Source organism: Erinaceus europaeus, chromosome 21 (assembly GCF_950295315.1).
Source record: "Erinaceus europaeus chromosome 21, mEriEur2.1, whole genome shotgun sequence".
Classification (NCBI taxonomy): Eukaryota; Metazoa; Chordata; class Mammalia; order Eulipotyphla; family Erinaceidae; genus Erinaceus; species Erinaceus europaeus.
The window spans coordinates 40,036,142-40,057,984 of record NC_080182.1 but is presented as its reverse complement, the minus strand read 5'-3'; the positions used below and the strand labels follow the sequence as shown (position 1 = coordinate 40,057,984).

The following is a 21,843-nucleotide window of genomic DNA, read 5'->3' as shown; positions in this document are numbered from 1 at the left end:
TCCCACAGACAAAACAGAACAAAATAGACTTTTTATAAGTGAACTACTACTTCAACACAAATCTTTCCTTTGTAGCTCTAATTAACTTTCACCCTATCTAACATTTATTATTTTTAATTTAGATGAAAATTTTGAAGGACTAAAGGAAATTTTCAAATTACTACCTTCAAATGAATTCTTCCACTTTAATGTCCTACTTTTCACTACATTTCTTTTACTTATTTTCTTCTTAGCCTATTTCTAACTGGATAATTTGTATTCTTTAAGTGCACAATTAAAAATACACTAGAACAGTTCACTTGCCTTACATAGAGAAAAATTACTGAATTCAAATTTTAAAATCTCATCTCTGAGATTTTGGAAAAAATGCTTAACTTTAATATTTTACTTGCTACAGCTTTCTTATATAAATAATGTGAACTAGTTGATAGAATTGGAACAACAGCTATTGTGAAATTACCCAACAGAGTACCTATGGCATAGGGAACAGTCAGTGTATTTTCCTTTCTTGTGGCTTTTTCCTATTCAGCTGCCATATACCATCCCCTATTTCTTTTATGATTTGCAATCTTTTTATACTTCCAATAACATCTAATTGATCCTAATGTTAATTTTAAAATATTAAAAATGGAGCTATGCCTAATTACCCATAGAAGATACTAGAAATACAACAAAGCTTTGGTTATCTCTAATAATCTAACAGACAGAATGGAAAATGGAAAACAACATTTGGTGCTAGGTGGTGGTGCACCTGGTTGAGCACACATGTTATAATTGATTGGATAGAGACAATCAGAAATTGAGAGTGAATTGGGAGATACAGAGAGAGAGAGACGGAGAGACACCCACAGCCCTGCTTCACCACTTGCAAAGCTTTCCTCCTGCAGGAGGGGATGAGGGGCTCAAACCCGGGTCCTTGCACAATGTAATATGTGTTCTCAACCAAGTGCACCACCACCCAGCCCCAATGGACTCTTATTTTCATTTAAAAGGATAAAAATACAATGCAGTCGAAATATACATTTATAGCAATAAGTAGAGCTACATGGATGGAGTCAAGAAAGAATTCTGAGCAGTGAATGGAATTTCCTAAGACTAAAACTATTCTTCTACCACAGAGAGTAAATCGTTATGCCCCAGACTAAAGGCAAACTGAAAATCACTGTGCCGTCTGAAGGGCTAGACCGTCTAATAATTTAGTAGCCAGGTACTAGTCTAAATGAAAGGCAGCGGCTCTCACCTGAGAAGAATCATACTGTGTGAATTCTTACCTTGGGCTGAGGTCTGGGGGTCCAGCGCTATTCAAAGTTGAAAGCTGCAATTTCAAGTTCTTCTCTTTCCTTTTACCATGGTGAGGAGGGTCAGTTTCCTGTTTGGTTTTGGGGGAATTTGAATTGGAGACTCTGATGGGTGAGGGAAATGGCACCGTTCCTGAGGCTAGCTGCTTCAGACTTAGGCCTAGGTAGCCTTTACTGCTTCCAGCCTTCCTGCTGCGTGACGAGGAAGATCGCCTCGTGTAGATAGGAGAGAGGGACGTCGTCTCCTCTCCTTCTGTCTCTTCCTCCTCTTCCTCATCTTCCATGATGGCTGGGAGTCTCTTTTTGATACTGCCATTTCCCCTGGGCTCTGACTAAACCAGAGAATACTATGGATCAGTGCAGAATACAAAACTTGCTTCAGAGATGCGCCATTTATGCTGTCGGCTAGAGGCCTACTTCTCATTAAAAGACTTGTTCTTTCATTGAGATTTTAAGAGTGTCCATAATTTCAAGCTCCTCTAGGATTATGCGCTCTGATTTCTTGGTGTTAGCTGCCCCCATACCTTCTATTTCTTTGTTTAAAACTTAAATTGGATGACTACATGAAAGTCACCCTTTACAGTAAAACACATGTGCATACAGGCAGATTTGAAGGACCCTGCCCGTTAGAATAGTGTGTGCTTGGATACTTTTAGGAATAAAGCCACTGTCAGTTTTAATGGCAGGTCTTGGGCTCTGGTGTCAAAAGTTACAGGGTCTTAAACCTCTGAAATTATATATGCCTCTGTTAAAGCGCCAATAATAATTTAAAATAAACTATAGAGTTTTAAGTGAAAATTTATGGAAGCCAACCAGCAAAATCACATTATCTTTGGGAAAAGGAATCTTTTCTATTTTGGATCATAAAAGTGGAAAGAGATAAGAAGCATCCTCAGGTACTTGACTTCTCGCTTAATTTTTTCTTACAAGTATTTGGCACAGGAACAGAGGCAAAGCATTGATCTGTTCCCCTCGAAGAACTTTGGGAGGGAAAGAGATATTCTCACCAAGCTCCACCCTAAAACCCTACAGGCTAAGAAGTAGTAAAATGGAATGGGAAAACACAGTGTATTTGGCTTTGCTGATGGCATTTAATTGGTGAGAGAATGGTAACAAATGTTAAACTACTGATCTAAACAGGCATTGAATCGCGTCTTACTCCGTCCCAGACATGACTTCTATACTCCAGAAGGTGATTAATTTCTAGTACCTCAGTCTCTTTGAAGGATAGCATCACTTATACTTGCTCCTTTTTCTAATAAAAATAAAATCGCAAATGGAAAAGGCCAAAGAATACTATTTAAACTGTAGGAAGACTTCATTTTAGTATGGTTGGTGCGTTGATAAATATATTGTTTTACTATGACAGTTACAGTGACAGATAAAATAACCAACATGGGGGTGACAGGTTTAGTTTAAGCCATTGTTATTAGGTAAAATGGTTAGTTCATTCACAACTCTTTTTTCCCCCTACTCTTACTTTCAATAGCTCATCATTTCTCAAGAAAATGGTATTACTAGATACCTCTTTCCACCTAAATAGAATTATGCGTTTATCTGTTTTATACAGCATTTTAAAAAATCATGTTTATTTATTTATTTTAAAAATATTTATTTATTCCCTTTTGTTGCCCTTCTTGTTTTATTATTGTTGCTATTATTGATATCATCATTGTTGGATAGGACAGAGAGAAATGGAGAGAGGAGGAGAAGATAGAGGGGGGAGAGAAAGACAGACACCTGCAGACCTGCTTCACTGCCTGTGAAGCGACTCCCCTGCAGGTGGGGAGCCGGGGGCTCGAACCAGGATCCTTACGCCGGCCCTTGTGCTCTGCGCCACATGTGCTTAACCCGCTGCGCTACTGCCCGACTCCCTTATTTATTTATTTTTAAGCAGAGCACTTACAGGTTCTAATTTATAATATGGATAATAATGGTGTAACATTGATTGAATGTTTACAGAAAACAATTTACTAGCAATTATAATAAATATGAGAGTACTTTTTAAGATGAAAACTATGGGATTTTGCTATAAGTTTTATTTCCAAACTGTTGATACAACAATTATTCTTTAACATTTATCTATAAGGGCTGGTAAAGTCAGCTCACTTGCGTAGTGCGCTGCTTTGGAACGTATATGAACCAGGTCTCCAGCCTGGACTCTATTTTGCTGAAGATGTGAGAGATGGGTTTCCTTTCTCTCCCCTCTCCTTTCTCCTCTCTCTCTTCTCCTCTCTCTCCTTTTCTGCCTTTATCTGAAAAAGTCAGTCTGTACTGATGAAGCCTCAGAAATAACTCCCCAGAAGATTGACTCAGTGGAATAGAGAGAGAAGCATTAGTTACGTGGCCCTCTCCAAAGCTGGAGATCAAAGAGGGCCTCACACATGCCAGTCACACTCTTCGGTACTAAGTCACATCCCACTGCATGAAAAATACGTCAGCAGTGTGTCTCATTACTCCTCTGTTTCCACACTTAAAGAAAATAGGTCTCCATATCTCTTGTGGGAATCGTATTCTAGAAAATAAAAAATAAATACCAAAAAAAAAAATCTCAAGGGGGAGAAACAGCTACTGGAATTCCTACCGAGCGTGCTAACTAGATTGTTCTTTGACAACAGGCATACCTGTGAGACTGCAGATTTGTTGGACAATCTTGACATCACCTGAAAAATAAACAACAAAGAAGCAAGTCTTGTAACGATCACTTAAAGCATCCCTCATGGTTTGGACTCGGTGAAATGCAGGCTGTTGGAAAGCAGGTGATGTTCAGAGGTGGGAGGTGAGGATGGTAGAGTCAGTATGGGACAAAGAAGAGAAGTTGAATCCTGTGGGATGCTGAAGAAACTGCTTCGACTCCACCCTTCGGGGTCTTTATGGACCAGTGTATGTAATAACAATAAGAAAGAGGATGGTTTGAAAGTCTTCTGTGGAGAGAAGCATTAATTTCCGACCACTTGTAGAAAACAGAGATCAAATAGCAGGCTGACTATCTGTCTTCACTTTCCTTTTGCTTTCTGTTCCCTCTGCTGCTCTTTCCCAACTTTCTGCTAAATTCTCACTTCTTCCATTCTTTCTCTCTTTGGCTTTGTAAACACAGAAATGCACAGGCTTTTTTTTTTTTTTTTTTAATTATTTGATCTCATTTCTTCAATTGATCTCTCTGCCTTTCTAGAATATGTGGGAAAGGAATGCTTTCTTTCTGTCCCATTTGTTTTGCTCACTGTGATGAGCCTTGTGGACTAGGATTCAGTTCATGGGGTGGACTATTACCATATTTTTTACTAGTGATTTAACAGCACTCTACAAAATCTAGGACCATTTTAAGCTCAATTCAGGATCCCATTGTTGTAATAATAATGATGATGATGATGATGATGATGATGATGAAACAATGCTGCCAAACCATCAATTATAGATAATGTCACATTTAAGAGATTCTAAAATGTCAGGAACATTTTAGGTTTGGTGAAAAATGACAAGTGTCTATTTGAGGGAAGTGGGAGGGTAGGGATGACTGGTTAGAGGGACCATCTTGAACTCTGGTGGTAGGTCTGGGATGGATCATCAAATATGGAGGTGTTAACTATGTTTCCAGAATCATATAGCATTATAGACAATGTTGAAGCAATAAAAATAAGTAAGATAAAATTTGAAAGACAAACTTACATCATAGAATCAATTAAACCTGGATCTCAGGTTACCAATTGTATAAAATGGAAGTATGGCTCCATGAGTAGTAGTCTGTTAAAATGCGTGTACATTCCATGATGTAGACAAAGCTGTGGGGATCATAACACAGCCTGGAAACATGCTTCACATGTCGCCCACATTGTTTTTGGCTCAAATACTCTTCTTTCCTTTAAAGTGGCAATACTTACTACCAATTAGCATAATTTTACTCACATAACGCACAAAAAATTGCACTTGAAAATTATTTGCCTAGGAAGTGAGACACATTTGGTAATTCTGTCACCCTCTCACTATTGTTTGTTTCTAGGAAGATGATTAGGGGACTAGATCTGTTATTATTTATACAAATGCCGGCATTATTATTGCAGTGCAAATATATGTTTCATCAATGTTTAATTTTATCAAAGCAGTCAACCCATTCTACATCTGTTCAGTTGCCTAAATACGCATTAATCAGAAGTATTGTAGACATAAGTTTTATAATAATTCCCTAAATGGTGACAAGTAAAACAGCTGAATAATTAAAAATGTGCAAAATAAAACAAAATTATGGTGCTGTTGCTACTGTGGTAGAATTAAAAACGTGTTTTAAAGAGGCTTCCACTAACAGCTTGGATGAGAGAAAGAATGCCCTGGTAGGATGCTCTTACATCAAGCAGCATTCAGGACTACAGAGCTGCAGGTCAGAGCTGCCACTTGACCTTGCCCTTTTCATAGGTGAGTGTATTCCCAGGCCCTACCCCACCAGCTCCCAGGACTGCAGCTAGTGTGAGCTATGTTAAGATGGCTAAGTGAGTACTTCTGAAGCACAGGTGTGCTCCGACCACGAGAAGTGAGCTGAGGGCCTTGTCCAATAGTGTATGCAGCAGACACATGGCCTCTTCATCAGTTCCTAGGAAGATGTATTTCCCAGCTCAATAGAAGAGTCAGGAATAAAAGATCTGTGGCAGCAGAGGCTGGGACATCAGATTCCAATACTTCAGCTGATCTATCTCAGATTACAACCCTGATTCCTGTGTTAACAGAGCTAGACACTGCCTCTATTTGCAGAGAAATTAATCTGCTTGAACTTAAACAGCTACAAAGAAGCAAAAATGTCAAATATATACTTCTATGTTATGTGTCACTATGACTACCTTTCTCAATATAATCTCTTAATTTTCTCTTTCTTTTTTTTTTTGTTAAAACATCACTTTATTGAAGAAAATTATGATTTACAAGAGCTGTTGTCACACAAGTGCAACTTCTCTCTCTGGGAAGGTGTCCATGCACCATTCTGACAGCCAACTAGTTTTCCTCCACTGTTACACTGCGTCCCCAATGCTTCCCAAGACCCCCTCACTCCTCTCCTCCCACTTTAGAGTCTTTGACTCTGCTACAGTAGACTACACCTAGTCTAAGCTTCACCCTGTGCTCCCCCTTATTTTTGATTCTGAACTTCCTCCTATGAGTGAGATCATCTGGTATCTGTCCTTCTCCTTCCGGCCTCTCTCACTTAGCATGTTTTTTTTTCAAGTTCCATCCAAGATGTAGCAAGAGCTTTAATAATTTGTCACAGCTGAATAATATATAAATACATCACATTTTTTTAACCACTCATCTGTCCTTGATCATTTGGCTTGTTTCCAGATTTGGGCTATTACAAAGAGTGCTGTTACAGACACAGGTATATGTCGATCTCTTTGAATTAGGTTTTTTTTTTTTTTTTTTTTTTTTGCTTGCATTCTTTGAATAGATTCTTAGGGAAGGAATTACCAGACCATGTGGTTTATGTTGTCCCTTTATGCTGTCAGGAATCTCCAGACATTTTTCCACAGGAGCTGAGTCAGTTTACATGCCAACAACAGTGTAGAAGGGTTCTTTACTTCCCACACCCTCACCAACACTTGGGATTCTGCCCCTTTTAATATATGACATTCTCACAGGTGTGAGGATAATCTCATGTGGACGTGACCTGTATTTCAGTGCTATCCAGTGACTTAGATAATTTTTTTTGTCATGTCTCTTGGTTATCTGGATTTGTTGTTGTTGTTCCCCTTTTTTTTACTGGAGCCCTGCTCTGTTTTGGCTTATGGTGGTACAGGGGATTGAACCTGGGACTTTTGACCTGCAGGCATAAGAGTCTCTTTGTATAACCATTATGCTATCTACCTCCGCCCGTCTGGTTATCTTCTTTAGTGAAGATTCTTGGAGTATCATCATCATCATCATCATCTTCTTCTTTCTCTGTTTTCTTTCTTTTCTGATAGCAACATAAATAAAGGCGGAGGAATAAATGGGAGGGAGGGAAGAAGGAAGGAAGAGAGAGAGTGTGTGTGAAAGAGAGAGAGAGGGAGGGAGAGAGAGAGAGACAGAGCTGCACCACTAGTCTACTGCTTCTGAAGCTTCCCTTTCTGCAGTTGGGGGCTTGGAAACTACAGCTTGACCCCTCTCCCTGTCTAGAGTAGCTGTTCATTTCTTCGTTGCTGAGTTTTATGAGCACTTGACATATTTTGGTTATTAGCACATAGGTGTATGGCATATAAAAATCTACAACTCACTAGAGAGTCTTTATATTTTTGGTCCTCTTTTTTTGCTGTGCAGGGGCTTTTAAATTTGATGTAGTCCCACTGACTTCTTTTTTTCTTCCTTGTTGATGGACTTGGATGTCTGAAGATGTTTCCTAAGCAAATATTAGGGGGAGCTCTGCTAGTCTTTTCCTCTGTGTATGTGGTCCTGTCTCACAACTCTCTAAATATCTCAAGTTAGTGATGTAACCTTTACCAGAATCTATTTATGCCTCGCACAGTATCAAGAGATCTCTCAGGCTGGTCCAGCTGGTAGACTGTATGACTTTCCAGAATGAGCCACAGGACTCAGTTCCTGTCACTGCATATGCAAAAGTACTGTGCTGGTCCATCCACTCTCTCAGAAAATAAATAAATAACCCTTACAAACATTGAAAAGTGTTTTCTCAGTACATCATCCAATGCTGGTCAGAACAACGAAATACTTGGTGCTTTTGTGGAGTTTGATCTGGCACAGAAGCTCTGGGGACTGTCCCACAACATATCCTGAAAGTATGATTCTAGGTTGACTAAGCAATTTTTAGCCTTTTCTGATTGCAAATCTTTCTGGAAAGCTGACAAGTTCTAGAGAAACTTTATCTAAGGATGAGTGCATGGCTACAGCTTGGGGGTGGAAAATGTTTCTTGTTCTATCAAGTAAAAGACTCAAAAGGTTTTGAAAGTTTTTTTTTAACATTTATTTATTATTGATTCCTTTTTGTTGGCCTTGTTATTTTATTGTTGTAGTTTTGATTGATGTCATCGATAGGACACAGAGAAATGGAGGGAGGAGGGGAAGACAGAGAGGGAGAGAGAAAGACAGACACCTGCAGACCTGCTTCACCGCTTGTGAAGCGACTCCACTGCAGGTGGGGAGCCAGGGGCTCAAACCGGGATCCTTATGCCGGTCCTTGCGTTTTGCACCACCTGCTCTTAACCCACTGTGCTACTGCCCGACTCCGGTTTTGAAAGTTTTAAGGGCGTCTGTCTAATTCAATGTTTGAATTTTTCCAAAATGAAAGTTTTATAACTAGACAATATGAAGAATTTTTGGTACTCTTTCATGGGAACTACTTTTTTTTAAAAAGGGAAATAAATCAGACATGAGAGGAAAATAGAAGTAGCTATGTCAATTAAGCATTAAGAGAGAGAAATAAGTTTAAAAGTCATAAGGCCTTATAATTACACCTTTAGTCTGCCAGAATGGAAGGAAGAAATTGTGGTGAGGACTGAGGACATACCTTGGTACAAGTTTACCATGACAGAGTTGAAGCTTGACAATCTTGAATATTTTTTAATACTTTTTTTTTCATTTTATTCACTAGGGCAGAGAAGAACTGAAAGGGGAGGGGGAAACAGAGAGGGAGAGATAAAGACAGACACCTACAGATCTGCTTCACTGCTTGTGAAGTGACACCCCTGCAGGTGGGGAGCCGAGGGCTTGAACCGGGATCCTTATGTGGTCCTCCTTCATAGAGCTAGTGCACTTAGCGGGTGTGCCACCACCTGGCCCTATACTTAGTATTTTCAATAAAGCTTTCATAGATTCCTACTTGACCTGTCCATCCAAATAATGTTCCTTTATACTCTTAAAATTATCAATAGAAATTTTTCTTCGTATTAAAAATTTCATGGAACTTTCCTCATAGAAAAAAAGCTTTGATTTCTTTTATTCACTTGCCTCACTCAATAGAGCACCTTTAAATTCTGACTAATTTTGAAATACTTGATAAGGCTTGAGGATGGCTTAAGGCTAGGCTTAAGGCCTAGTCTTTGAAGGATGCTAATACACCTCCTTTAATACTTGGATTTTTTTATTTTTTATTTTATTTTAATTTATTTATTAAAAGGAAACACTGACAAAACCAGCCAGACTTCCCTGGATTGAAGACCCCACCAATGTGTCCTGGAGCTCAGCTTCCCCAGAGACCCACCCTACTAGGGAAAGAGAGAGGCAGACTGGGAGTATGGACCGACCAGTCAACGCCCATGTTCAGCAGGGAAGCAATTACAGAAGCCAGACCTTCTACCTTCTGCAACCCACAATGACCCTGGGTCCATGCTCCCAGAGGGATAGAGAATGGGAAAGCTATCGGGGGAGGGGGTGGGATATGGAGATTGGGTGGTGGGAATTGTGTGGAGTTGTACCCCTCCTACCCTATGGTTTTGTTAATTAATCCTTTCTTAAATAAAAAATAAAAAAAAAAAAAGTGAAAAAAAAAAAAAACCCATACGATAAGAGGGGTACAATTCCACACAATTCCCACCACCAGAACTCTGTATCCCACCCCTTTCCCTGATAGCTTCCCTATTCTTTATCCCTCTGGGAGTATGGATCCAGGGTTATTGTAAGATGCAGAAGGTGGAAGGTCTGGCTTCTGTAATTGCTTCCCCACTGAACATGGGTGTTGACAGGTGGATCCATACTCCCAGCCTGTCTCTCTCTTTCCCTAGTGGGGCAGGACTCTGGGGAAGCAGGGCTCCAGGACACATTGGTGGGGTTGTCTGTCCAGGGAAGTCTGGTCGGCATCCTGCTAGCATCTGGAATCTGGTGGCTGAAAAGAGAGTTAACATATAAAGCCAAACAAATTGTTGACCAATCATGAACCTAAAGGCTGGAATAATGCAGATGAAGAGTTGGGGGGGTGGTGGTTTCCTTCGTTTTGTAGATAGCTAGTAGGCATATTTTAGTTATATTCCAAAGGGCCTATGGTTATACTAGTTGGTTTTTTCCCCCTGAGCCTGAACTCTGATATGCAGGTGGATCCTAGTTATTGTCTGGGGAGATGATGTCATGGCTATAAAAAGGACCAGAAAGCTGGATCAGGGAAGAGAGTAGCTCCCAAATATGGTAAAGGTGTATAAATATTGTTGACTGTAAACCCCACCGATTTGATGTGACCTGGGACCCATATTTAGCTTAGGAGCCTGTGTGACCTCTGCATCCCTATAGATCTGAGCTCACATTCTGTGGTCATGAGTAGGAACGTTCCAAGCTGCCCCAATATCAGGACCCTTCTTCCTCAGGTGTAGCATAGAGTCTGTTGTCCAGCCTCCAAAGGGAGGCTGGATAAAAGTTGTGAGACATTATAAACTTTAATTACTCTGAAGCTGTGTTTCAAGAGATGGAACCGAAATGTTGACTGCTTCTTTTAGTAGCCTTGATATTAGGGTCTAGGACACAGAGAGTGGCATTTGCCTAAGCGACACAGATGTACGGGGAAACTGCTATAGGAAATGAGCCGGATGAGAAAGTCCCCATGGGAAAGCTACCAAGATGGAAAAGTTACACATCTTCTGGGACAGTGTCTCCAGGTATATGATAGCAGATACCTTCACTCACTGTACAAGAATAGAACAGTAGGAAGTCAGGCGGTAGTGTGGTGGGTTAACAGCAGATGGCACAAAGTGCAAGGACTGGCATAAGGTTCCTGATTTGAGCTCCTGGCTCCCCTCCTGCAGGGGAGTCACTTCACAGGCAGTGAAGCAGGTCTGTAGGTGTCTGTCTTTCTTTCCCCCTGTGTCTCACCCATCTCTATTTCTCTCTGTCCTATCCAACAGCGATGACATCAATAACAATAATAACCATGACAATAAACAAGGGCAACAAAAGGGATTAAACACATTAAAAAAAACCAAAATGTTTTTTTTAAGAACAGAACAATAATAATTATGGAAAGAACAGCTCAATTCTATAATAGTGGTCAAGTGATTCTCTTGCTGTTGGTCATGCCATGCTAACCTTTGATAACATCTGTTGATGACAGATCGATCATTTGAGGACCATGGTAATACTCTCTGAGACCATGGCAACCCCATTGGAGGGAGGGAGGGGGGAAAGGAGGGAGGGAGGAAGAGGGGGAGAGGGAGAGAGAGAGAGAGAGAGAGAGAGAGATCAAAGAAATCTACAAAAACCAACTCAGCTATATCATCTGGTCAGACTCTGGGGAGAAGATGGTGCCAATTATAAGAAAACCTCAGAAAGATCTTCCCCAGGAGGCAAACTGAAGAATTCTCTTCCTTAGACTACCTGTATCCATTATATGGAAAAGTAACTTCCTGGTCTTTGCTTTGTATTATCCTTTTCCTTAATAGAATTAAAAAATGTCCTGTCCCATCAAGAATCTCTGTTACTTGGCCAGCCACTTTTGCCCCTTTTGTCAACTGGGGTGAGGTGAGGTAGGGGTGTCCACCTTAGCCTGCTTTTCAATAAACACTGTTTCCTTACTCACAGGTACCATATCTATCTCCTTAGAATTCTTTCCTGAACTAAGGCCCCTGGTCTGAGGAGTGGGTGCTACACAGCAGGCAAGCTTCCTATCAAGGGGCTAGCTAGTGCTTCCTGAGATCTACCAGCAGGAAGCAGGCTTATGGCTTCCTGGGGGGAGATGCAAAGAGAGAGGAGAGGAAAAGTGACTCCCTTTGGGACATATCTAAAATAGACTTCCTAGCTTCTTCCCACATGAAGACCCCTAGTTCCAGCTGCTCTATTCCTACCTTTGTGTTTCTGTTTATTAAATAATTTATCTTGCTTTATATCTTACTGCCTTTCAGCCACCAAGTTGCAGATGCTACTATGATATCAACCTGACTTCCCTGGGCAGATGACCTCACTAATGTGCCCTGGAGCCCACCTTCCCAGAGCCCTGCCCCACTAGGGAAAGAGAGACACAGGCTGGGGGTGTGGATCCACCTGCCAACGTCCATGTCCAGCAGAGAAGCAATTACAGAAGCCAGACCTCCCACCTTCTGCTCCCCATAAAGAATTTTGGTCCATGTTCCCAGAGGGGTGAAGAATAGGGAAGTTTCCAATGGAGGGGATGGGATATGGAACTATGGTGGTGGGAACTGTGCCCCTTTTATTTTTATTTTACATCCAGGGTTATCGCAGGGGCTCGGTGCCTGCACCACAAATCCACTGCTCCTGGAGGCCATCTTTCTCCATTGTTGCTGCTGTGCCTGTCGTTGCTGCTGCTGTTGTTGTTGGGTAAGACAGAGAGAAACTGAGAGAGAGAAGGGGAAGACAGAGGGGGAGATAAAGACACCTGCAGACCTGCTTCACTATCTGTCGATCCCCCGCCCCCGTAGGTGGGGAGCCAGGGCCTCGAACAGAGAGCCTTAAGCTCAGTGCCATGTGTGCTTAACCCAGTGCAAAACCGCCAGCCCCCTGTACCCCTGTTATCTTACACCCTTGTTAATCATTATTAAATCACTAATAGAAACTTTTATAAAAGCAAAAGATAAAGAAAAAAAGGAATTCTTTCCTGAGTAGAGAGCACAAGAGCATCTTGTCCACTTAGGACACCCTCAGCATCCGCCAAGAAACTCCTAGCGGCACTCGGAAGCAGGAAGGCAACTGAAGGGAACCTGTCACGCAGACCTGGGCACCCAAACTGTTCCCCAAGGGGCAATGGCTCACAGAAGGCAGAAAATCCATTTCCATTATTTACATGGCCTACAAGCCAGCATTACATGTCTCTGCGTGAGTCTGCAGGCAGTCCCGCAACTATGGAGTTCCATAAGACAGCAACATGCTCTGGGGGAAGGCTGTGTACAGCTGACTGTTCAATCAGGAAATGAGATGTGAACTGCAAGGCTCTTCCTTCTGATGGATTCATGATATCCTGTTTGTTAATAATGCCACACAGATTAAGTCACAAAACAGATTGAAGGAACATGTGTCCTCATTCATAAAAAAAAAAGGATTATCAAATATTTTATCTTCTTTCCTGTAGCAACATTGCCACAATCAGTAGCTGTTTGGGATAAAGAAAGTAAGAACAGAAGATATAAATAACTCGGAAGTATATGCTTCAAGTGTCTGCTCTTTCAACTAGCTAATTATCATGTAATACAGGCAAACAGCAAATCAACTAGTTTTATTTTCATCTCAAATGTTTGTTTCTCTGTAGACTCAAATGGAGGTGCTAATATGTAGAGTATGACAGAAATACCAGGAGACATATGGGAAAAGGAGCTGGAAGCTTAGAGATTTTGACTAAAGGCTCACTTATCTCTAACAAAACAAGTGTGAAAGTTTACCACCGTGTAGTCTATAGAACAGACTATTGAGACTGGGCTGGAGCTCAGTGGTTTCCATTATTCTTTTTTCTATAACTGAGATTTTAATGAAAACAGAAATGAGAATTTAATGAAATAAATTGATAATGTTGACATTTCCCAATTGTATCCTGAGACTTGAAGTCAAGACAAACTCTTAAGATTGAGAGGGGGAATTCCTTTCTTTGATGTAAACACTATTGCTTCTGATGCAGAAAATACAGTCCTGTAGTGGTACATGAAGTGTTTACTGACTGTCTGAGCTGGGGAATCAAACCACTGAGCCTCAGGGTAAGAAGCCCCAAAAGACTGATGCATATTTTTGACAAAAAGGGTCTGAGTGCCAGGGGATGAAACTCATTTAGAAGGTAGTATGGCATAATGATTAAGAAGAGAGATTTACAGGGGTCGGGCGGTGGAGCAGCAGGTTAAGCGCAGGTGGCGGAAAGTGCAAGGACTGGCGTAAGGATCCCGGTTTGAGCCCCCGGCTCCCCACCTGCAGGGGAGTCGCTTCACAAGCGGTGAAGCAGGTCTGCAGGTGTCTGTCTTTCTCTCCCCTTCTCTGTCTTCCCCTCCTCTCTCCATTTCTCTCTGTCCTATCCAACAACGAACAACATCAAGACTGGCAATAATAATAACCACAGCGAGGCTACAACAACAAGGGCACAAAAGGGGGGAAAATGGCCTCCAGGATTCATGGTGCAGGCACCGAGCCCAGCAATAACCCTGGAGGGAAAAAAAAAGAAGAGGGATTTACTTGGCTCTTATTAACCATGCAACTTCTGAAAGTGTGTTCATCGGCCTAGGACAGATAATGTTGAAAAAACAAAATGTATGAGATCGCTTACAACTGTTTAACAGTAAAGAGATCTATCTCTGGAAGGCTTGACGTGTCCCTGTCTAAGTGTGACTCAGAGGCATGGGCTTTTGTTTTGTCATTCTGCCATCATGAAGTCTCAGGATTATCTTGGCATCATTCAGTTGGTATCTTGGGCGAGAGAGGGAGTATGGGGAAGACACACTGAGCATTTGATCAGTCCAACCTGGACGTCACACGTCACTTCCATTTACATTCTGTTGGCTACATGGCACATGTATGATGAGAAAGAGCACTCAAAATTCTTTGAGCTTTTGTTTATTCCTCTCCGTTGTGATCCTTACTAGAGTGTGTCGAGCATTCAATGAGATATATACAATAAATTTTAGACTCAGTTCACCCAACCAGCAACATGTAAGAGAAACAATACAGCAAGCCACAACAGTTAAAATTACAATAGTTATTTTTGTGTGTGTTTCTTTCAAGAGCACTAGAGATAATACATTTGAGAACCTGCAGTAATGTTTTTAGAAATTACTCTTTCTTTTTTAATTCTTTTTTTTCTTTCCTCTTCCAGGGTTATTGCTGGGCTCGGTGCCTGCACCATGAATCCACCGCTCCTGGAGGCCATTTTTTTCCCCCTTTTGTTGCCCTTGTTGTAGCTTCGTTGTGGTTATTATTATTGCCCTTGTTGACGCAATTCGTTGTTGGATAGGACAAAGAGAAATGGAGAGAGGAGGGGAAGACAGAGAAGGGGAGAGAAAGACAGACACCTGCAGACCTGCTTCACCGCCTGTGAAGCGACTCCCCTGCAGGCGGGGAGCTGGGGGCTCGAACCGGGATCCTTACGCCGGTTCCTGCGCTTTGCGCCACCTGCGCTTAACCCACTGCGCCACCGCCCGACCCCCTCTTTTTAAATTCTATTAATAAAAGCAAAACTGCCTCTTTTCCAGTTCTTATAGAATTTTTCTCTGAATTCCTTCTGTTCACACTTCCAATTTCCTTTGTCCAGATTGTCCAGTGGTTCTATTAGAGGTGTTCACTAGGTAGTGCCATGCTTGTCAATATCTTTTAAAATAATTTTATTGGTTGGGGGGCAATGATTTACAGTACAGTTTGTTCATACATGTAATTTCTCATCTTCCCATGATAGCTGTCTGCAAAACACTCGTTCCACCCTAAGATCCCTATTCTTTTTAAAAAAATTTTTTTATTATCTTTATTTATTGGATTGAGACAGCCAGAAATCAAGAGGAAAGGGGTTGATATGGAGAGAGACAGAGAGACACTTGCAGCCCTGCTTCACCCCTCATGAAGCTTTCCCTCTGCAGGTGGGGACTGGGGGCTCGAACCCGGGTCCTTGCGCTTTGTAATACATGCACTCAACCAGGTGCGCCACCACCCAGCCCCAAGATCCCTATTCTTATCTCCTTCCTTCTTTCCTTCCTTCCTTCCTTCCTTCCTTCTTTCCTTCCTTCCTTCCTTCCTTCCTTCCTTCCTTCCTTGCTTCCTTCCTTTCTTTCTTTCTCCCTGTTTATTAAACATTTTGTCCTGCCTTACTGCTTGTCAGCCACCATCGTTACTACTATGACTTCATCCTGACTTCTCTGGGCAGATGACTTTACCAATGTGTCCTAGAACCTCACCTATCCAGAAGCCTAGAGAAAAATAAAAACAGGCTGGGTATACAGATCGATCTGCTAATGTCCTTCTCCAGCAGAGAAGCAGTTACAGAAGCCAGGTCTTCCATCTTCTGCACCCCATAAAGAATTTTGGTCTATACTCCCAGATGGATAGAAATATTGAGGGAAGATGAGCTCTAAACTCCAATTTCATCAGGAGAATGGGGAGGGGAGAGACCACAAATCTCATCTGCTATATTCATTTTAGGTTCTTGATTATTAAACAATTTGTTCTGCTTTATATCTTAATGCTTTTCAGCCACTAAGTTACAAACACTACTATGAAACCAACCTGACTCGCCCGGGAAACAACCTCACCGATGTGTTCTAGAACAAAGCCCTACCCCACTAGGAAAAGACAGAGACGGGCTGGGGGGATGGATCCATCTGCCAACACCTACGTCCAGCAGAGAAGCAATTACAGAAGCCAGACCTCCTACCTTTGGTACCCCATAAAGATCTTTGGTCAATACTCCCAGAGGGATAAAGAATAGGGAGTCTTCCATAGAGGGGATGAGATACAGAACTCTGGTGGTGGAAACTATAGAACTGTGCCCTTCTTATCCCATAATCTTGTCGATCACTATTAAATCACTAATAAAATAAAATAAAAAGGAAGGACACTCGAAAGTAGAATAATTTAGAAAGAAAGAGAAGTCAGGGCTATAGAAAAAAATGGGCAAATATATATAAATACAGATAGAGAAATAACAGTCAACCCATATCTGTGATCTTGGGAGAATTACTGCAGTTTCTAATGTGGGGAATGGGGACAAGAACTCTGGTGGTGGGAAAAGTGTGGAACTATACCCTTGTAAATCAATATTAAATCACTAATAAAACAACTTTTTGGGAGGCCCTAGGGGAGCAGAATCTGTGGGTTTGAGGCCTCAAGTGAACAGAAACTGCGCATCTGAGACCTAAAATGGACAGGATTTTGTGGCTAGAAATTCCTGGGTTAGTAGAATTTGCATTCCTCAGACCTAAAAATGGGCAGAATTTTGCTTCCTTGAGGTCTTGGGGTAGAAGAACTATCAGGCTGAGGCCTCAAGTTGGTAAAAATTGCCTGTTTGGAACCTCAAAGTGGAAGAAGTTTGCTTCCCAGGGCAGGGGTAGATAGCAGAGTGGTTATGCATAGAGACTCTCATGCCTGTGGCTCCAAAGTCCCAGGTTCGAGATCCCTTGCACCACAATAAGCCAGAGCTGAGCGGGCTCTGGTAAAAAGATAAAAAAAAAAAAAACTTTTGAAAATCAAGATGCTTTTGATGGAGAAATTATTTTCTAGTATTTGATCCCTATTATTCTAGAAAGAAAAAAAGGATGTTACAAACTTATGTGAAGAAAACCAACTGAGAACGCCTCAGCAGTGGCGTACAATTGTAGAGATGACAATTGTAAGGAGTCACGTAGCAAACCAATGATCCGGGGTTTAGCTGAAATAACTTTCAGTTCAACTCATTATCTTGGGTTGAGATCCCATGCTCCCAATGACATCGTCTAATTAGGCTACACTGGTTCTTGGCTAGAGTCAGCTACCGTACAAGCGCAAAGAAGCACAACAGCTGGTCTCCTAAGAGCTCAGAGACATCTGCTGAGCACTGTAGTTCCAGACCAGGTTGATAAAAAAAAAAAAATGCTCGATTTGGTGTAAGAAGTTTTCACATCATTACTCCCAGTGGCACTCTTAACACTAACGTGAAATGCCTAGCTTGTTGTGGAGGAAGCCCAGTGACAATTATACACTATAACGAAAGAGTTGGACATCCCAATGTGTTGAAGACAGCCCTTCAGCCAAAATGAAATGAGCTACTTTCCGTTGCTCATTTGAACCTCATTTAATTAAGCCCGTTTAGTCACTGAACATAGGAAGAATCCTAAGATAGCACTGTTGGCACCAGTTTCTACATGAGCAAATACATGATTTTTTTTAATTCGAGAAGTCTTTAAAATTGTAACATGGAAAGTATTATCTGTTGTAGCATTATCTTTTCTTTCTTTTTTCTTTCTTTTTTTTTTTTTCAAACTATCCAACAATCTCTAAGTAAGAAAACTTCACAGTAAGTACGAGGTCAAGAATTGTTCAACTCAAAGATGAGAGGTATGGAGAGGCCTAAAGAAAATACAAGTGGCCAATTATATATTGGCTAAAAGAAAGTCTATGTGAGCATTAGACTGGGATTAGAAATCACAGACATATAGGAAGAAATCAAGTTAACTTGCCGTTTTTGCTTTTCCTTTCTTTAAAAAAAATTTAAACTTTATTCTATCTGATAGAATAGAGAAATTGAAAGGGAAGGGATAAAAAGAGGGAGAGAAAGACAGAGACACCTGCAGCCCTGCTTCACCACTCCTGAAGTTTTCCCCCTGCAGGTGGGGACCAGGGGATTGAATCTGGATCCTTGTGCACTGTAATGTGAGCATTTAACCAGGCGTACCACCACCGCTCAGCCCCCAATTTTTGCTTTTCTAATGTTGCTCCAGGAAGTATCCAGAAGAGACATTGTCATAGAGATAAGTGCCTGATTTTACCACCAGTTTCTTTATCTGGATCATCTCCTTACTAACATTCTTACTAAAAACATGCTTCTGGTGGGGAAAAATGGACATTCTATTTATTTAGTAGTATATATATTTCCACTTATTTCCTTGTGAAAATTTGTATTTTGAGTCTAAGCAGTCACATAAAGTAATTGAAAAAATAAATAATAAAGACCTCAGTCCCTATAGTAGAACATGATGATAGTTTGGCTGAGGGTGAAATGACTGATACTTATCTTGGGAAAATGTGGAAACATATCTTTGTGACAACAAAAATCTTCTAAACCAACCTTCCCTATGTAAAGTGGAATTGAAGTCGGAGATAAAGAATTTCAGGAGAGAGTTTTGTTGGGAGAGATGAAGCAAAGGTCCCTTTTGCAGTTATAACTTTGTGATCTATTCAACTCGGTGCTACTTCCAAGTTTGAGAAAACTCACAGTGATTGCCCTTGAGGGCAATGTGTGAAACCCTTATGGTTTGTTGGTAAGAATGTAATTTGATCATATATATAGAAATAAATACATAATATATATAATATGTATAAAATTAAATATATATGCAAATATATATTTCAATAATGCGATAATGAGTTAATAGGTATAAGCAAAATAAAAATTCAGTTTGGTTGTACACCATTCCTGGTGTTCACAAGTATATCTTTTAAATTAAACCAAGTAATGAAAAATCAATGGAAAAATAACTCTGGAGGTTACTCATCAGTTGTGTTTTCCCTCACACATATTGTAATGACATGTCTCATCTTCTGTTGCATTTAGACTGACCCACAGAACTAATTTTCGCCAGTGAAATATGAACAGAAGAAATCTATGTTATTTCTACATCTGTTCTCTGAGTAACGTAAAAAGATCATTCATGTTATCTCTTTACTAGTTTCCTTGCTAGTTACAAAGTGTAGTGTGGCTCTGGGTACCAGAAGACCCCCAGGCTATAGAGATGATGGAGTCACTAATAAGAGGAAACTTGGAGGCCTCAATCAGCTTGTGAAAAACTCCTATCCGTCCTCCATCTCATATGCGCAGTGTGAAAGAAACATCTCTCAGTGACCTGTCATTTCTATGTATTGCGTTAGGTCGCAACATCACTGCAACATTTCATCTGCTCCAACTGTTAGTTTCTCTGAAGTCATCAAGGCCAGAAAGGAGGAAGTGATAGTCCTCTAAAGGAAGAGAACTTGTTCGAAGTCAAACCATATGTACTCACATGGCATGGGACTCCTCACACTCCTACTCTTTTCAGTATAATCCTATCTTGTTTGTTGGTTGTCATCACATATAGAATGTCAACATTTCTGTAGTAGCAAGATGAAAGGTTGCGTACCAGCCTCAAAGAAAAACATGCCAACTGTATAACCTGGAATGTGAACATGCTTTGTCAGTACGAGTCAGGAGCGAGGCTGTTTATGAATGCTGGCAAAACACGATGACGCAGATTGGCCACCATATGCTGTGCTTTCAAAGACCTTAATCTGCAGAGTGGACAAGATAAGTGGGGTCACCGCATCACTACAAGCTTAGCGTCTCACAGATATTCATCTCGGAATTTTCCTTACTCATTTTCCTCAATGGCACGGAAACCAAATCCTTTAAATCCCAATTCACTGGACAGAAACGTAGCTCTGTGGCTCCCTCCACCCTTACAGAACTGTCCCACGCTGACCTGCCAACTCATCGTTTCAAAGTTGTTCACACAACCCTCTAACTTGGCATCATATTTGCTTCTTATTTCTGACTGCTTGGCTACTCTTTCCTCCAGCCAAAACAGTTACTTAGTCACTTTTTTTTTGGCACCCTGGAATTCTTGGTTTAACTGATAAACAGACAGATGCCTCAAATGTGATGAAACTGGGGGTCTGAAGATCTGCCTGCCAAGTACGGCCCGCTCTGTGGCGGAAGCAGGCTGTCTCTGCCATATGTTGTACTCTCTGCCTTCTACACTCTTGGGGGGACTTCACGGGGAAAAACACTACTCAAGATGTTTATCCTGGGATCTTTGTAATTTGTTTTTAATTTTAATTCAATTTCCACCAACTTGACTCAATTATAACAGCTGTAATCATGCCACCCATTGACTCTGTACTATAATAGTTGAGTCTAGGTTTGGGATTAGTGGGCTAACTGAAGAAACGGTCCTTGTTTGGAACCTCAACGCTACATAAAATGGTGAAGAGTTGCCCTGCTTTATCTGTCAATAAAAAAAATAAGTTGATAAAAGAAATGCTCCAAATGTCCAAGACTGGTCTGCAACATTAGCATACTAACATAGCCCACAAACAAACAGTGATATGTTTATTGTAATGAAACATTCACAACTATTGTAGCAAGTTCTTGGAGATTAGATTTTTAAATTTATTTTCTTATTTATTGGCCAGAGACAGAGAGATTGAGAGGGAAGTGGGAGCTAGAGAGCTAGAAACAGAGACACCTGTAGTACTTCTTCACTGCTGGCAAAGTAGGTGGAGATTGGGGCCTCGAACTTGTGTCTTTATGCACTGTGACATGTGTGCTCAACCAGGTGTGCCAACCACCTCTCCCTTTTGGAGGTTAATTTTTAACAAAAAAAAGTATAAAATTGATTTCACAGGATATTCTTACATGTCTTCATAGAGTAAATTTGAAAGTTGATGAAAGTATAAACAAAACCCTATACTAAAGATATTCCTTCTTCACTGACAATTCCACTTAATACACACAGATCTGCATATCTGGGTGTGAAAGTACATACAGGAAGTACTGAGAGGGCATTAATCATTGGTAAGTGTGTGATACATTTTTGTTCCAAAGAGATTGTATCAATTTTAATTAATAATAAGAATGCCTCAAACTTCTTAAGCAGATGAAATTTGAGTCTGGAAAGAAATTCAAATGCAGTCTTGTACATTTAAAAAGACAGAATGGAAACTTCAGATTTTTTAAATTAATTTTTTCTTTTATATTTATTTTTCCCTTTTGTTGCCCTTTTTGTTTTTCATTGTTGTAGTTACTATTGTTGTTGTTGATGTTATCGTTGTTGGATAGGACAGAGAAAAATGGAGAGAGGAGGGGAACACAGAGGGGGGAGAGAAAGACAGACACCTGCAGATCTGCTTCACCACCTGTGAAGCGACTCACCTGCAGGTGGGGATCCAGGGGCTCGAACCCGGATCCTTCCACCGGTCCTTGCGCTTTGCTCCACGTGCGCTTAACCTGCTGCAC

At 40.9% G+C, this 21,843-nt stretch overlaps 1 protein-coding gene across 2 annotated transcripts in view; it reads right to left on the bottom strand.

Annotated features, from left to right (window-relative positions):
• Positions 1–21,843, bottom strand: part of KCNH8 (potassium voltage-gated channel subfamily H member 8) — a 402,367-nt gene that overhangs the window by 36,630 nt on the left and 343,894 nt on the right. For both annotated transcript variants that reach the window (XM_007529685.3, XM_060180873.1), the window contains 2 exons: positions 3,923–3,961; positions 1,272–1,630 (listed from right to left, as the gene is read on the bottom strand). In XM_007529685.3, coding sequence (XP_007529747.2) covers positions 1,272–1,630; positions 3,923–3,961 — 398 coding nt within the window. The remainder of the gene's footprint in view (positions 1–1,271; positions 1,631–3,922; positions 3,962–21,843) is intronic.